Here is an 18221-nt window from a genome sequence, read left to right on the forward strand (position 1 = left end):
GTTTTCTGCCAGCCAGCTCCCCAGGTCCGTCGCAGCAGGCAGCAAAGGGAGGGAGGTTTGCTGTGAAGATTATGTGGTTCCCAAAAACAAGAGCACTGGGCCTATCTCTGCCCTCTCTTTTCTGTGTGTCCTGGGCCAAGTCACTTGGCTTCTGTGGTCTTATTTTCTCATGTGCCCAGCCAGGCGGTTGGCCCTGATATGCAATAACAGCAGCAATGACCTTTACTGAGTGTCCATGTGCATCAAGCACGTGTGCTTGACACTTGTTCTTATTATTAGGTTTAATCATACAATCATTGCCACATTTACTGAGCACTCATATGGGCCAGGCCCTGCCCTAAGTGCTTAATTAGCTTTAGCTCCTCTAATCCTTACCTTATCCCCACACGGCATGTGTATGTTATCCCCATTATTCAGCTGAGAACATTGAGGCTCAAAGAGGCAAAGTAACTTGACGAAATACTTGTAAATGATCTCGCATGTCCCTTCCAGCTGCCATTTTGTAAGACTCTAATTTCACACCACCCTAAATCTCGTCTGCTTCCCCCTCCTCCTTCTCGCCATCTCCCCACTGAGCAGTCGGCCAAGATCTGACCGTGATGGCGGCTCTTGGCTTGGGCTTCCTCACCTCGAATTTGCGGAGACACAGCTGGAGCAGTGTGGCCTTCAACCTCTTCATGCTGGCGCTTGGTGTGCAGTGGGCAATCCTGCTGGACGGCTTCCTGAGCCAGTTCCCTCCCGGGAAGGTGGTCATCAAACTGCTCAGGTATTGGGATGGTGGCTGGATCACTTCTGGGTCATAGAGGGAATGGAACCCGAAAGGACAGGTTCCAAAAGATCTGGGATATTGGCCCCTCTCTGTCTAGCACCAATGCGGTGCAATATTTAGGACATCCTTATACTAAAAGATTATTCATTGTTTAAAATTCATATTTAACTGGGCATCCTGTATTTTACTGGACAGCCCTACTCTGTGTATCACAAGGAGTCCAGGCCTACATTCCTCCTGCATCCTTTCTTTCCTGTTATTGTCGATTATGATTTTGTAAAGTTACATAATCAATATAAGTTTATGGAAAAGGAAAGAAACACGTTAGACAGAGAGAAATAGGCATGCCACACCTAGAAAGACATTCTATTTTTTTTTTTTTTGAGACGGAGTTTCGCTTTTGTTGTCCAGGCTGGAGTGCAATGGCGCTATCTCGGCACACCACAACCTCAGCCTTCTGGGTTCAAGTGATTCTCCGGCCTCAGCCTCCTGAGTAGCTGGGATTACAGGCATGTGCCACCGCACCTGGCTGATTTTGTATTTTAGTAGAGATAGGGTTTCTCCGTGTTGGTCAGGCTGGTCTCAAACTCCTGACCTCAGGTGATCTGCCCGCCTCGGCCTCCCAAAGTGCTGGGATTACAGACATGAGCCACCGCGTCCAGCCTAAGAGACATTCTCTTGAAAAGAAAGGACTTTCAGCCCCCTAATGCTGCTAGACAAGAAATAGCCACGCCTTTATTTTCATTAAATTACCTGTGCTTTGTTTAGATGCATTTGTGTGAAATGCTAAGAACCATCACAACTAATGTATGGTGCTAGAAATCAGAATAGTGGTTACCTGGGCAGGAAGTGGATATTGATTAGGAAGGAACACAAAATAACCTCATGGGATGCAGAAAATGTTCTCTATGTTCACCTGGGTGATGGTTACACATCAAGCTATACACATTTTAAAAGGGCATTGGCACTTAATAGGAGGAACTAGGCTAAATTCTTTCCTGTAACATTGTTTTGTTTTGTTCAAAACTCTGAATCTCTGTGCTGCCCAGGCATCCTAGGCATCTTAGGGACCTCTCAAGGCCTCTCAAGGCCATTCCAGCCTCCCCTTCTAAGACCGTGCTAAACCTCTGGGCACTGCTGTTAAACATTTCTCTATGAGCCAGGAACTGTGCTGAGCACTCCACAAATATTATTTTGTTTAACTCTTCCAGGTAGGGATCTAACCTGGTATACAGGTAAGGAAGTGGAAGCTCAGAGAGGGCAAGGCATTGCCTAGGGCCACACAGCTAAGTGGTGGAGGTGGCTCCAACTTCTTATTATAACCTTTTCCACATGATCCAGAGTGGTCAGAACATGAAACACAGTCTAGCCAGCTCCCGATTGGCCCTGGGGGAAAAAAACTCTATGTATTTTTCTTTTTTAAAAGGTTTAGAGGCTGGGCATGGTGGGTCACACCTGTAATCCCAGTACTTTTGGGAGCCGAGGTGGGCAGATCACTTGAGCCCAGAAGTTTGAGACCAGCCTGAGCAATGCAGTGAGACCCTGTCTCTGCAGAAAATAGAAAAATTAGCTAGGCGTGGTGGTGTGCACCCACAGTCCCAGCTACTTGGGAGGCTGAGGCAGGAGGATCACCTGAACCCAGTGAGGTTGAGGCTGAGTGAGCCATGATCGTGCCACTTCACTCCAGCCTGGACAACAGAGTGAGACCCTGTCTCAAAAAACAGTTTTAGGGGCGGGGCGCGGTGGCTCACGCCTGTAATCCCAGCACTTTGGGAAGCCGAGGCAGGTGGATCATGAGGTCAGGAGATCGAGACCATCCTGGCTAACATGGAGAAACCCTGTCTCTACTAAAAATACAAAATATTAGCCGGGCGTGGTGGCAGGCGCCTGTAGTCCCAGCCACTCGGGAGGCTGAGGCAGGAGAATGGCGTGAACCCAGGAGGCGGAGTTTGCAGTGAGCCAAGATCATGCCGCTGTACTCCAGCCTGGGCGACAGAGCGAGACTCCATCTCAAAAAAAAAAACAAAAAACCAGTTTTAGGCCAGGTGTGGTGGTTCATGCCTGTAATCCTAGTACTTTGGGAGGCCTAGGCAGGTGGATTATCTGAGGTCAGGAATTCGAGACCAACCTGAACAACATGGTGAAATCCTGTCTCTACTAAAAACACAAAAATTAGCTGGGTGTGGTGGCAGGCGCCTGTAATCCCAGCTACTTGGGAGGTTGAGGCAGGTGAATCACTTGAACCCAGGAGGCGGAGGCTATAGTGAGCCGAGATCGTGCCATTGCACTGTAGCCTGGGCAACAGAGCGAGGCTCCGTCTCAAAAACAAAACAAAACAAAACAAAAAAGCAGTCTTAGAGTTAATTCCCATGGGGATTCAATACACACACACACACACACACACACACACACACACACACACACGCACGCATTCACACACTGCATCCACCTGGGAAGTGACAAAGGGCACCCTGGGGGAATTCAAACGGTGGTGGCCCTGGTTTGGTGTCGCTGCCTTAGCTTAAGGTCACACCAGCCTTCAGCCTTCTGCACCACAGCAGAATGGGGCAGGAGGCGTCTAGGGCTGCTCCCTTCATCTGATGTCCACAGGGACCTGTTTGTTCTTGACTTAATCCAGGAAGACGAGAAGAGAGAGAAGTCACTCACAGCCTGAGTGAACTCCCCTGCCCCACCCCGACTGCTTGGATCCCCCTAGGGGTGACCCCTGCTGAAACTGGCTCCCTCCTGACCATCAGGGCTGTGCTGATGGGTGGTGCCCAGGCCTGCCCCTGGGGACGGGGTACTCCCCCTTGGCAACACTCCAGCTTTTGCCACTTGACTTGAGACTGATTTGGTTCTGTTTTGAGTCCCTTCAGGGGAGGGGCCTATCTTACTCAACATTGTTCTTTGTTTTCCTCACATACTAATAACTTAGCAAATGGCTATTGGAACAAAAATGAAAATAAACGGAACCCTGAAGTGGGATGTTTTAAAATTTTTATTTGTATTTTTTTAGAGACAGGGTCTTGCTCTGTTGCCCAGTCTGGAGTGCAGTGGTACAATCATAGCTCACTGCACCCTCTGCCTCCTGGGCTCAAGTGATCCTCCCACCTCAGCCTCCTGAGTTAAATTTTTTTGCAGGCACCCGCTACCATGCCCAGCTCATTTTTGTATTTTTAGTAGAGACGGGGTTTCACCAGGTGGGTCAGGTTGGTCTCGAACTCCTGACCTCAAGTGATCCACCCGTCTAGGCCTCCCAAAGTACTGGGATTACAGGCATGAGCCACTGTGGCTGGCTTAAAACTGTTTTTGAGACAGAGTCTCACTCCGTTGTCCAGGCTGGAGTGAAGTGGCACGATCATGGCTCACTCAGCCTCAACCTCACTGGGTTCAGGTGATCCTCCTGCCTCAGCCTCCCAAGTAGCTGGGACTATGGGTGCACACCACCATGCCTAGCTGATTTTTCTGTCTTCTGCAGAGACAGGATCTCATTGTGTTGTTCAGGCTGGTCTCAAATTCCTGGGCTCAAGTGATCTGCCCACCTCGGCTCCGAAAACTACTGGAATTACAGCCTCCCGAGTAGCTGAGACCACAGGCACACACCACCACACCTAGCTTTTTTTTTTTTTTTTTTGCTTTTTGTAGAGATGGAGTCTCACTATGTTGCCCAGGCTGGTCTCAAACTCCAGGCCTTAAGCAGTCCTCCCACCTCAGCCTCCCAAAGTGCCAAGATTACAGGTGTGAGCCACCATTCCTGGCCTTAAAAGTGTGACATTTTTAATGTATTTTGAAATCTCCAGGACTCTCCCTAGAAGATAATAGCAATAACCAACTCTTTTATTGCACTTGACATATATCAACTCACTTTGCCCTTACTGTGGCTCCAGAGGCATTTGGTCCACCTTATAAATGGAGGCACCAAGGCACAGAGTGATTAAATAAGTTGCCCAGGATCACACAGCCAGAAAGTGGCTGAGTCAAGATTCCAGCCCAGGCAGCCTAGACCTGAGAGCGCGCTCCTGACCACTGCACATCACTGTCTTAGCACCTCCCCAGCACAAACTGGCCCTTGAGGAATGAAATACCGCCGCCGGCACACACGCTCCTGAGTTAAGCCTTTGTCAATGAAATGAACACCCACTTAAAAGGAATAACCTGTCCAGGCACGTTGGAACATTGAATAACCCCTTATTCTAAATTCCTGGTCCCTGTAAGAGTCGTTCCCCATGCCCTTTGCCCTTTTCTGACCTTCCCCTAAAGTCCTTGAGGCTTAAGCGGGCATAGTCTGCAGCAAACACTGGGGAAGCTGAGTCCAGACTTCAGAGCACAGGCTTTGGATCCAGGCCAGCTGGATTTGAACCTCACATTTGTGATCAGCTGGCATGACTGTTTCCAAAAAATCCATTTTAATCCTCTACGTGACCCTCTGTAAAATGGGGATACTGAATGGTAAGCTAGCACGATTTCACAGAGAGTCGCACAGAGAGTTAAATTTTTTTTTTGTGAGACAGAGTCTTATTCTGTCACCCAGGCTGGAGTGCAGTGGTGCGATCTCGGCTCACTGCAACCTCTGCCTCCCGGTTTCAAGTGACTCCCGTGCCTCAGCCTCGAGAGTGGCTGGGATTACAAGCATGTGCCACCATGCCCAGGTAATTTTTGTATTTTTAGTTGAGACAGAGTTTCACCATGTTGGCCAGGCTAGTCTTGAACCCCTGGCCTCAAGTGATCCACCTGCCTTGGCTTCCCAAAGTGCTGGCAGTACAGGCATGAGCCACTGCGCCCAGCCTTATAGGGTTAAAATTTAAAAGAGGTGATGCTGTTACAAGCCTGTTTTACAAAATGCTCTTATAATAAATCATGATCATCACTGTTGCTGTGGTTGTAGCATTGTCATCATTAACTCCCAGAGGGAGGAGGGAGTCTCAGAGCAAAGTGCTCAGGGGAGACTGGATGTCCATGGATTGTCCAGCTCAGTACCACTTCCTCCAGGAAGTCCTCCCTGATAAGTCCAGTCAGCATCACCCTCTCCTTCCAATGAACCCCACTAGCCTTGTGACATCACATATATTCTTAGTTGACAGGCTAATGGTGTAGCCTGTCTGGATCATAAGTACATTTTTTTTTTTTTTTTTTTGGATCGTAAGTACCTTCAAGACAAAAATCATTTTCTCCTCCTGAGCATGCTCATTGGTCGAGGGAAGGAAGGAATCATAATAGTGTTAATAACGCTAGCGTCTTTTCAGGAGTTGGTTCTTTGTGCCAGTCTTGGTGCTAGACACACCGATAGGAAGAATACTCCTTCACATCCCCAGGACACCAACATGGGATATGTTTGATCATCATTCTTAATTTGCAGAAGGAGAAATAGGCTCAGTGAGATGAAATAGCCACTCGAGTGGCAAGGCTGGGACTGGAAGCCAGGCTTGTCCTGATTCCAAATCCAGTTTCTTTCCACTACCACGGAGAGGGAGAGAAGGGACAGTGGCCCCAGATGTGGATGGGGGTGACTGGATGTGGGCAGGCCCGTGGGGGAAGAGTGCCCTCTGTTGAGCATCTGAATGATGGCGGCAGAAAAGAAGACTGGGCAGAATCCCAGTTGTCAGATCCCCTGAGGGAACAGTCACCCCGATCATCCTCAGTTGGATGAGTGTGTGTAGATCAATGCCTCATAGATGAAGGCACTGAGGCACAGGGTGGTTAAGTCATCTGCCAGACCACAAGGCTCAGGCTGCAGAGGTCACCTTAACGGGAGAAGAGATGGTCACTCCAGTCTGCAGCATCAGCGTCCAGGTGAGTAGAAATCTTGTCTTCTATTCCCACAGGAAGTAGGTGTCCAACAGTGTTTGTTGAATGAATGAATGAATGAATGGGAGGCATACTTCCTTCTCAGTCATCCTGGCTCTCCCTCTCTCCCCCAGTATTCGGCTGGCCACCATGAGTGCTATGTCGTCGCTGATCTCAGTGGGTGCTGTCCTGGGGAAGGTCAACTTGGTGCAGTTGGTGGTGATGGTGCTGGTGGAGCTGACAGCTTTTGGCACCATGAGGATGGTCATCAGTAATATCTTCAAAGTGAGTCACGGTGCTGGGAGGAGGGACCTGGGAGAAAAGGGCCAAAATCTCCATTTGGTGGGGTTTCCAGGGTTTTAAAAAATAAAGACAACCTGTAATCCCAGCTACTTGGGAGGCTGATGGGGGAAGATCACTTGAGGCCAGGAGTTTGAGACCAGCCTGGGCATCATAGCAAGATCCTCATCTCTAAAAAGTAATTTTTTCTAAATTATCCAGTTGTGGTGGCATGCATCTGTAGTCTCAGTTACTCAGGAGGCTGAGATGTGAGTTGGAAGGATTGCTTGAGCCTAGGAGTTGGAGACCAACCTGGGCAACATAGCAAGACCTCATCTCTAAATAAATGGATAGGCAGAGAGATAGATAGATAGATAGATAGACAGACAGACAGACAGATACATAGATAGACAGACAGACAGACAGGCTGGGTATGGTGGCTCACACCTGTAATCCCAGCACTTTGGGAGGCTGAGGAGGGCAGATCACCCCTGAGGTCAGGAGTTCAAGACCAGCCTGGTCAACATGGTGGAACCTCATCTCTACTAAAAATACAAAATTTAGCTGGGCAGGGTGGCAGGTGCCTGTAATCCCAGCTACTCAGGAGGCTGAGGCAAGAGAATCGCTTGAACCTGGGAGGTGGAGGTTGCAGTGAACCGAGATCGTGCTATTGCACTGCAGCCTGGGGGACAAGAGCAAGACTTCATCTCAAAAAAAAAAAAAAAAAAAAGAAAAGAAAAGATTGATAGATAGATAGATACCCAAATGAGGTTACAAAAGTGTGGTCTGTGCAAATGTTTAAACACAACAAACCAGTGCCTTTAACTACTACAGTATAATCCTGTAGGATTGTGCTATTCACGACATAATTATGGTTGTATAAAAGTAATTAATTCTCAGAGCCTCACCAGCAGTGGGTCCAGCAAGTTTGTACAGCCAGCATCTTCTTTCAGTCAGTGCGTGTCAGTAACTGCACGTGTCCTCTCATTGGGAGAGCCTGTCGAAAGTCTAAGTTTGAAGGCAGCTGTGAAGGGAAGGCCAATCCAAATGGCTCTCCCAGCTCCTCTGCTGTAACCCTGACTCTGAGTGAGGACATAGCCAACCTTCCCATCTCATAGGTGAGAAAGCTGATGCCTGGAGAGGGGAAGGGACTGCCCAAGATCACATAGCAAGATAGTGGCAGAACCCAAGCGAGAACCCACAGTTCCAGCCTGGCTTAGAAGAAAGTGCACTGGACTTGGAGTCAAAGGCTGGGGTTTGCATCCCAGCTCTGCCATAAATCCCCCTGTGACTCTGGGCAATTTAACCTCTTAGAGCTTTAGTTTCTTTGTCTGTAATATGAGGGTAGCAGTACTACCACATAGGGTTTTGAGGGAGTAATTGAATTAATCACATGAGATGATGCATGTTTACAAAAAAAAGCATGAAGCCCCTTTACCGTGCCTCAGTATCCCAAAGGACTTTGGATTTTACTCTGAGAAATACAGGGAGAACTAGGGAGTGTTGGGCAGAGGAGAGCTGTGATCTGACTTATGTTTTAAGATAATCACTCCGGCTTCTGGGTTCAGAAAAGACTGAAGGGGCAAGAGAGGAAGCAGGTGGAGACCAGAGCGGCAGCAACTGCCATCATCCAGACTGAGACTAGGACAATAGCTGCGGGAGTGGTGGGAAGCGGTTGGATCCTGACCGTATTTTAACAGCAGAATTGACAGGATTTGCTGATGGACTGCACATGGGGTGGGAGAGGGTCAAGATGACTTCAAGGTTCTGATCTGGCACAACTCAGCGGCTGCTGCTGCCATTTACTGAGATGGGGAACACTGGGGTGGGATAGATCTGGGAGGGAAAACCCAGAGTTCAGTGTCGAATGTGGTAGCGTTAGGGTTAAGGTCGGGTGGGGGTAGAGATGTGTATGAAACACCCCAGTGGAGACACTGAATGGAAATGTACAAGTCTAAAGCTTAGTGGAACGGTTAGGGCCAGGGATACACATTTGGGAGTTGTTACAATACAGATGGTGTTTAAAGCCATGAGACCCAAGGAGATCATCAGGAGTGAGGATAAAGAGAGATGGGAAGAAGTCTGAGGACTGGGTCCTAGAACACCCTGCATTTTAGAGGGGGACATGTGTAAGAGCCAGCAAAAGAGACAGAATTGTGCTTAGAGAGGTAGGAGGAAGCCCAGGAGAGGGTGAGGTCCTGGAAGGCAAGGAAAGAGAGGGCCCCAGGTGGGCTGAATGCTGCTGAGAGGTCAAGTAGGATGAGGGCTGAGAAGTAGCCATTGGATTTGGCAAGGAGACCTTGGCATGCATGGTTTTAGAGGAGGATGAAGGCAAAAGCCTGGCTTGACTGATTCAAGAGCAGGAGATGAGAAAGTGGAGACAGCATGCAGGGGCAGCCCTGCCAAGGTCTTTGCTGTAAAGGGGAACAGAGAAATGGAGGAGAGGCAGGAGGGCAATAATCCGATAGCGAGAGGAAAAATCTGATGATACAGAAGAGAGATGAATTGTAAGAGTCAAGCCTTTGAGCTGGAAAGCAGGAGTGGGATTTTGAGCACTGATACCTTTAGGCTGATGCAGGGACAGTTCATCTTAACAAGAGAAATGGCAGGGACTGTGAATAGGCTGGCTTGGTGGTGGGTGCCACAGGTTCAGTCTCCTGCAGGGAGAGGAGAAAATTCCTTACTAATTACTTGTATTTTCTCAGAGAAACAAGGGGCACCATCATCAGTCTCATGTGAGGGTGGGAAGGAGAGGTGGGGTTTGCAGAGAGGGAAGGTGTGTTATGGTCATCTGTGGGAGTGGAAGAGAGTGAGAGGGCTGGAGGGGTGCAGCGGGACTGCAGGCTGGCGCCAGGGTCCCTAGGGCTTGTAGTTGGTGGAAAGTGCATCAGTGACCAGGGCTGTGTGCAGCTGCTCCAGGCAGGTGTGGAAGAAGCAGAGTTGAACTTGCCCAGCCTGGGGTGCTGCCCAGAGTGAGCCCAAAGCCCAAGGGAGACCAGAGATGGGGCTGTTTGCAAAGCAGGAAGTATAACGGTAGCCCACAAAATGTGAGCTGGTTAAGAAAGGAGAGAGAGCGAAAATGGGGAGCCCAGCCTGGCAGCCTGGGTACACATCTCAGCTCAACCCACACTAGCTGAATCCATTTGGGCCCCTTAGTTGACCTCTCTGTGCCTCAGTTTCCCTATCTATAGAATGGGGATAAGAATAATGCTACTTCCTAGGGCTGTTGTGAGAATTGAACGAGTGAACGAACACTTGTTCAATTTTGAACACTGTTCTAAAGCATTTAGAACAGTGCCTGGCATGGGGTAAGTTACAGCAGTGCTGTTATTTTCATCATCACCATTGTTCTCAGGCTCCGTTGATTGGAGCTGCTGAAGGGAGGCAATTTAAGGAAGTGAGCCGGACAGATAGGAGGTGGTGGTGGTTATCAGGTGTAATGCTTGAAACTGAGGCTTCGGAGGCAACACAGTTACTGGTAATGACAAGGTCTAAGGCTTGACAGTGGGTGGCAGAAGTGTAACGTAGGGAAAGAGACGAACGGTCAAGGAGCCGAGAAGGAAGGAGTTGGGTGAACTAAGATCATTTGTGGAAGAATGATGGAGAGAAAGGCTGAAGGGCAGAAACTGACATCATCAGTGACCAGGAGGCAGCCAGGAGGCTGAGACCGCAGCAAGGAAGGGAGAGTGTGATGGCATCTTCTTTAAGGGAGCTGGGGATGTTTGGGGTGGAAAAAAGAACAATGGTCTGGGAGGGAATATGGGAAGTTTTTTTTTTTTTTTTTTTTTTTTTTTTGAGATGGAGTTTCGCTGTTGTCACCCAGGCTGGATTGCAATGTTGCAATCTCAGCTCACTGCAACCTCTGCCTTCCAGGTTCAAGTGATTCTCCTGTCTCAGCTTCTGGAGTAGATGAGATTACAGGCACACACCACCACGCCTGGCTTACTTTTGTATTTTTAGTAGAGACAGAGTTTCGCCATGTTGGCCAGGCTGGTCTCAAACTCCTGACCTCAGGTGATCCACCCACCTTGGCCTCCCAAAGTGCTGTGATTAGAGGTGTGAGCCACCACGCCCAGCATGGAAGTTTGTATTTATTAATTTTTGGTTGTCTTCATCTGTGTGTGTGACTTTAACCCCTAAATACTTCAGTGTATGTTTCTTTTTTTTTTTGAGACAGAGTCTTGCTCCATCACCCAGATCACCCAGGCTGGAGTGCAGTGGTGTGATCTCGGCTCGCTGCAACCTCCACCTCCTGGATTCAAGCAATTCTTGTGCCTCACCCTCCCGAGTAGCTGGGATTAGAGGCATGCCACCATGCCCAGTTAATGTTTGTATTTTTAGTAGAGATGGGGTTTCACCATATTGGCCAGGCTGGTCTTGAGCTCCTGGCCTCAGTTGATCCACCTGTCTCAGCCTCCCAGATTGCTGAGATTACAGGCTTGAGCCACCATAACCGGCCTCAGTGTATATTTCTGATGCAGTTGAGTTCTGTATCCCCTTCCAATCTCATCTCGAATTGTAATCCCCACGTGTTGAGGGCAGGACCTCGTGGGAGGTGATTGGATCACAGAGGTGGTTTCCCCCATGCTGTTCTTGTGACAGTGAGTGGGTTTTCAGGAGAGCTGATGGTTTGAAAGTGTGGCACTTCCTCTCTTTCTGTCTCTCTGTCACCTGCCACCAGGTAAGATGTGCCTTGCTTCCGCTTCACCTTCCACCATGATTGTAAGTTTCCTGAGGCCTCCCCAGCCATGCCAAACTGTGAGTCAATTAAGCCTCTTTTGTTTATAAATTACCCAGTCTCAGGAAGTATCTTTATAGCAGTGTGAGAACAGACTAACACAATTTCCTAAAACATGGGGACATTCTCTTACATAACCATTGTTCAGTTAACAAAAATGAGAAATTGACATTGATATATTATGATTACCTTATTCTCATTTCACCAATTTTCTCAATGATATCCTTTCTAGAAAAAAATACATATTTTTTTGTGGTTGAGGATTACATCTTGCATTTAGTTCTCATGTCTTATTAAATTCCATCAATCTGGAACAGTTTCTTCATCTTTCTTAATCTTTCATGACCTTGACATGTTTTGAAGTTTTGAGCCAGTTATTTTGTAAAATGTAGGTTTGTCTGCTCTTCCTCATGAGTAGATTGTGGGTATGCATTTTTGGTAGGAATTCCCCAAGAGCCATGTGTGCCCTTCTTAGTATATCACATCAGAAGACATGCTATCAATTTGCCCCATTACTAGGTGTGTTAACTGTGATCATTGGGTTAAGATGGTACCTGCCAGGATCTTCCGCTGCAAAGTTACTATTTTCCCCTTTGTAATTAATAAACATCTTGTGAGGAGATAATTTCCTACAGAAATCCTGTTTATCATCCAACTTTCACCCACTGATTTTAGTGTTCATTGATTGTTCCCTGAATAAATTAGTACTATAATAATTGCCAATGTTGGTTTTCTAATTCCGTCTTCCCTTCAATAGTTGGCATTCTTCTGTAAGGAAAAGCTTTCGCTTCTCTGTTCATCCACTCATCTATGTATTTGTTTATATCACCATGGGCTCCTGGATTCCGGTTTGCATACTCCCATTTTCTGCCTTTTCTCTCTGTTTAATATAAGGATTAATGAGATCTCCCTGATTCCCAGGAAGAAAATGTCACCAGAGCTTTCTTAGGCAGAATGAAGAGAATTCAGTGTAAGAACCATAAAGGTGTATCTGTGTAGTATGGACAATTTTAAAAAACAAACAAACAAAAAGAACCTCCAAGGGCAGGAGGTGCTGCCAGACTCAGGAAGGCACTGGAACTGGCTATAAGAAGCTGCTGAGATCCCAGGCAGTCTGTGCTCTCCATCTTTTGGCTCTGTTTCTCTCTGTACATCTAACATCTCTGTACACCAGCTTTCTCTTTAGCAAAAAACGTGTCCCCTCCACCCACCTACCCACCTCCACTTGTTCCTGCATTTCTATGTCCCAGATCCTGCAGAAAACCACTCTTTTCTCTCAGTTAGTCTCAATTCTGTAGTCCAGGGAGAGAATCTGATCAGTCCCCTGGGTCATTTTTCCACTCTGGTCCAACCAGCTGCAGCTGGCATGGATAGTTCACACAGTAAAAACATGGCTGTCAAGAAGAGGGGTAAATTTCAGAAGCAGAACACTCCCTGTGAGCCCGAACCTCTTCCTGCTTTGTTGCAGTCTTCATAACGATTACTTTAAAAGGCTGCATTCATGTAATATCATCTCCTCTCTTCTCTGCAGCTTTGACTTGCTAGCTTAACTGGTCTAGAGGAGGGCTTAGCACTGATTTCGAGTGTTCATTTTCCTCAAAACTTCAATTCATCCTGGGTTTCTTCAGCAGGAGGGCTCGGGGGAACCAGAGCCAGGGACCAGAGTCATGTCAGTGCAGGCAGCTCAAGAAATGAATATACCAGGCCAAGAATCCCCAAGTGTTCTTCCTGAACTCCTTCCTGGTGGAGCTCAAAGAGATGAAAAACGCAAGCCTGCTTTTTAGTTCTTACCAGGGCACTGCATGGACTTTCATCTTTATGTATGACTGAGGGCTTTTTCCCATCATTTGTTCACTTCACAAATATTTATTTGATATTTACTATATACCAGGCACTCTTGTGGCAGTGGAAAATACAACTTTCATGGAACGTCTGTTCCAGAAGGAAAGACTGCCAATAAGCAATAAAATAGGCAAAAGATATAGCATGTTAGAAAGTGGTAAGTACCACAGAGAAAAATAAAATGGAGAAACAAAACACGAAAAGTTGGGGAGAGAGGATAACTGTTTGAGAGGGTGGCCAGGGGCAGCTTCATCTCATCAAGGGGGTGGTTTTTTGAGTACAGACCTGAAGGTAGCGAGTGCACAAGCCACATGGGTACCTGAGAACAGCGGCAGAACAACGGCAGGGCGCTGGGAGGGCTGTTTGCCGCACACGCTGTTTAGAATTGTCAGCACATGGTGATAAAAAAAAAAATAGGCTGGGTGCGGTGGCTCATGCCTGTAATCCCAGTGCTTTGGGAGGCCAAAGCGGATGGATCACTTGAGGTCAGGAGGTAGAGACCAGCCTGGGGAACATGGTGAAACCCCGTCTCTACTAAAAATACAAAAATTATCCGTGCACAGTGGTGGGCGCCTGTAATCCCAGCTACTTGGGAGGCTGAAGCAGGAGAATCACTTGAGCCCAGCGGGTGGAGGTTGCAGTGAGCCAAGATCGCGCCACTGCACTCCAGCCAGGCAACAGAGCGAGACTCCGTCTCAAAGATAAATAAATAAGTAAATAAAAATAAAAAGCAGACAGACTTTTTAGTTGGCTTTAGAATTGTTAGAAACTCTCTACAGACAAGGCACCCCGATTGCTTGCACCCAGGGTGGACTACTCCCTCCACTCTGCCCTTGTTACACCCTGGCTGGGGGTCAATATTTCAGGCAGCTGAATGACCCAAAGTGGGAACACGCTAGTGGGTTTGAGGATGAGAGAAGAGCAAGTGGAGGAGTGCAATAGGAGGTGATGCCTGAGAGGTCAGGCAAGAGTGGATCCTGCAGGGTCATGGCAAGAACATGGACCTTGACTTTGAGTGACATGGGAGCCTCTGGAGGCTTCTGAGCAGAGGAGTAGTACGATCTGACTTGCATTTTATTTTATTTATTTATTTGACGCAAAGTCTCACTCTGTCGCCGAAGCTGGAGTGCAGTGGCGCCGTCTCAGCTCACTACAGCCTCCGCCTCCCAGGTTCCAGTGAATCTCCTGCCTCAGCCTCCCAGGTATATGGGATTACAAGCAAGCATCACCACGCCCGGCTAATTTTTGTATTTTTAGTAGAGACAGCGTTTTGCCATCTTGGCCAGGCTGGTCTCAAACTCCTGACCTCAGGCGATCCACCCACCTCAGCCTTCCAAAGTGCTGGGATTACATGGGATTACAAGCGTGAGCCACCACACCCAGCCGGACTAGCATTTTAACAGGGTCACTCTGCCTGCTGTGTGGAGAACAGTCCACAGGGAGACAAGGGTGGAAATGGGGAGACCAGTTAGGAGGTTATTGTAACAATTTGGGGCAGTGGTGATGGTGGCTTAAACCAAGATGGGGTCAGTGGGAAATGGTGCTAAAAATCCTGCCAATTCTGGGTATTTTTAGAAAGCACAGCTGCCAGCTTTCTCCAGTAGCCCACTAAGTAAGTTATTAAGCATTACTAAAATGTGATAGTCATGATGCAAAATTAGAATATATCTAGAATTTACCAAAGACTTTAGTTTGGTATTATAAGAAGTCTGGCTGCTTCATGTTGCAAAATTTATATCACTCATCACTCCCTGCAGAGTTAAAATTCTGCTGAGAAGTAGGAATCAGTGAGGTGCGTGTCCATGTGGGTTTTTGCCACACCTAAGTGAACCTTGGTCAAAAGCATATAAGAGCTACTGATAGGCTGGGTGTGATGGCTCATGCTTGTAATCCCAGCACTTTGGGAGGGAAGGATCTCTTGAGCCCAGGAGTTTGAGACCAGCCTGAGCAACATAGCGAGATTCCATCTTTACACACAATTTAAAAATTGGCCAGGCATGGTTTGCACTCCTGTAATCCCAGCTACTCAGGAGGCTGAGGTGGGAGGATTGCTTGAGCCCGGGAGTTGGAGACTACAGTGAACTGTGACCACACCACTGCACTCCAGCTTGAGCAATGAAGCAAGACTCTGTCTCAAAAAAAGAAAAAACAAACAATAAAAAAAAAAGGCCGGTGCAGTGGCTCATGCCTGTAATCCCAACACTTTGGGAGGCTGAGGCGGGTGGATCGCCTGAGGTCAGGAGTTTGAGACCAGCCTGGCAAACACGGTGAAACCCCATCTCTACTAAAACTACAAAATTAGCCCAGCATGGTGGCACATGCCTGTAATCCCAGCTACTAGGGAAGCTGAGGCAGGAGAATCACGTGAACCTGGGAGGCAAAGGTTCCAGTGAGCCGAGATTGCGCCATTGCACTCCAGTCTGGGCAAAGCCTGCTGGGTTGGGCTGGGTAAGCTCTGACCACCAGTCTCATGGCTTCAAGTCACACCTCCTAAGTGAAGCTCTGAACTTTCTCCAAGGACCATCAGGGCTTGCCTGTGGGCAGAGGATGCCGACACTCACTGCTCTTACTGGGTTTTATTGCAGACAGACTACCACGTGAACATAATGCACATCCACGTGTTCGCAGCCTATTTTGGGCTGACTGTGGCCTGGTGCCTGCCAAAGCCTCCATCCGAGGGAACGGAGGATAAAGAACAGATACGAAACAGCACCAGTTTGTCTGCCATGCTGGGTAAGGACAAGGTGGGGTGAGTGGTCTCATACTTGGGCTGAGCAGAATGGCTCAGAAAAGGCTCTGGCTGAAAAATCTCCCTCTACCAACTTCCCCTGCGTGTCTGAAGCCCTTTCATCATGATTCATTTCTTTGAGTAGTGTTTGTTAAATTCATACCTTTGAATTAAGCGTTTCCTTTTTTAGGGACCTCTCTTCATTAGTATCCACTAGAAAGGAGAGACTCATTATGTGTGAGTTTCAATAAGTTGATTCAATCCCTTTATTTTCAACTGAAAGGAGGGAAATGGACAAGTGAAGAAAGTAGGGCCCAGGAGTGAAGGAACAAGGGTGGGAATAGTAATAATGTTGTACTTTGAAAATCTGCTTTGAAAATGATGAACTTAGACTGCTGGGAGAGGCTAATAGAAAAGCAGGCAGTGAGCTTGATAGTAGGCAAAGGACTATCAGGCCATGGGGTCAAGTTAAAGCAGCACATTCATTTAAAAACAAATAAGCATTTGGGCCAGGCATGGTGGCTCAAGCCTATAATCCCAGCACTTTGGGAGGCCAAGGTAGGGGGATCACCTGAGGTCAGGAGTTCGAGACCAGCCTGGCCAACAGGGCGAAAGCCCATCTCTACTAAAATACAAACAAATTAGCTGGGCATGGTGGTGCAAGCCTGTGATCCCAGCTACTTGGGAGGCTGAGGCAGGATCATCTCTTGAATCCAGGCGGTGGAGGTTGTGGTGAGCCAAGATCGCGCCACTGTACTCCAGCCTGGGCAACAGAGCAAGACTCCATCTGAATTAAAAAGAAAAATAAAAAAATAAAAATAAGCATTTGACCATCACAGAGCAGGTTCAGGAGGCCTGGGGTATGCAGATTTCAACCCTCCTGGCCTTTGTTTCCTTGTCTGTAAAATGTGGTTAGCTGGTATCAGCTTGAGAGCTTGGAGGGGAGACGTGACTTCCCCATCTAACTCTTAAGTGACAAGGCTGAGACTCTCCAGCCCTAGGATTCTCATCCAAAACCCCTTGAGGCTCAGACCTTTGGAGCAGGAGTGTGGTTCTGGCCAACCACCCTCTCTGGCCCCCAGGCACCCTCCTCTTGTGGATATTCTGGCCAAGTTTCAACTCTGCTCTGCTGACAAATCCAATCGAAAGGAAGAATGCCGTGTTCAACACCTACTATGCTCTAGCAGTCAGCACAGTGACAGCCATCTCAGTGTCATCCTTGGCTCACCCTCAAGGGAAGATCGACATGGTGAGTAGGGCGCTGCCCTTGGGCAGCACTTGGGTCTAACAGGACTGACACACATATTTATGCTCCTCCCCACCCCAGGGCCAGCGTGGGTTGGGAGAGGGCGTGCTGGGTGGTGGAGCTGTGCCTGCCTCTACAGTGGAGCTCTAGGAAGAACGGTGGGTCACAGTGGGCCTGGGACTCAGGAGACTGTCCAGTGACCAAAGGCTTTCTGGGGGGAGTGATTAAATCCATCCATGCTAACATGAAACAGACCTGAGTTTGAACCCCGTTTCTGCTAGTTGCTAAAAGTCAGTCACCATGAGCAAGAGTCAGCAGCAACAGACTAGACTAGAATTAGCCAGCCTCTCTCTTCCCCCCAACAAATCTCAAGAATGGAACCATCAGAATCAGAAGTTGAGAAGTATGTGACACTAGCCATGTGGCCCTGGTCAAGCCACTTCAACGTTTTGAGTCTCAGTGGCCTCATCTGTAAAGTGGGAATTAAGAGGTGGTGCATGTAGAATGCTTAACGGGGAGTAAGCGGTAGGCAAACATTAGCTGCTGCTATTAACACAGAGAGAGGATGGTGTGTGTGAGTCTTGTGGGCAGAGATGGGTGAGAGGGGAGACAAAACAAGTTCTCATGATGATGGGGGCAGGGGTCCAGCTGGTGGTGTTGGAGGGAAGTCTGGACAGACCAGTGGTGGGGCTGGGGTGGGAGGGACTCGGGGGCTGGAGTGGAAAGAATGTGGCCACAGATGACAGCTTCAGCAGAATTCAGTGCTAAGAGGAAGTGAGTGGCCATGAGTTCCATGGTGAGAGCAAGTCTAAGACACCCAACAAGGCAGGAGTGG

At 48.1% G+C, this 18221-nt stretch overlaps 1 protein-coding gene across 12 annotated transcripts in view; it reads left to right on the forward strand.

The window, feature by feature from the left end:
• The window catches only part of RHCE (Rh blood group CcEe antigens), a 68591-nt gene that overhangs the window by 20975 nt on the left and 29395 nt on the right, over nucleotides 1–18221 (forward strand). For 7 of the 12 annotated variants that reach the window (XR_008653805.2, XM_063631561.1, XM_055261112.2 and 4 more), the window contains 4 exons: nucleotides 580–766; nucleotides 6688–6838; nucleotides 15998–16145; nucleotides 17223–17389. Coding sequence is in view for 11 of the 12 variants with exons in the window: in XM_055261112.2 (XP_055117087.1) it covers nucleotides 580–766; nucleotides 6688–6838; nucleotides 15998–16145; nucleotides 17223–17389 (653 nt within the window). In the remaining variant the exon portion in view is untranslated. Of the gene's footprint in view, nucleotides 1–576; nucleotides 767–6687; nucleotides 6839–10618; nucleotides 11591–14514; nucleotides 14615–15997; nucleotides 16146–17222; nucleotides 17390–18221 lie in introns of those variants that run through there. The other 5 variants (XM_055261110.2, XM_055261117.2, XM_063631562.1 and 2 more) reach the window with 5 other exon arrangements.

This window comes from Symphalangus syndactylus, chromosome 22 (assembly GCF_028878055.3).
Source record: "Symphalangus syndactylus isolate Jambi chromosome 22, NHGRI_mSymSyn1-v2.1_pri, whole genome shotgun sequence".
NCBI lineage: Eukaryota > Metazoa > Chordata > Mammalia > Primates > Hylobatidae > Symphalangus > Symphalangus syndactylus.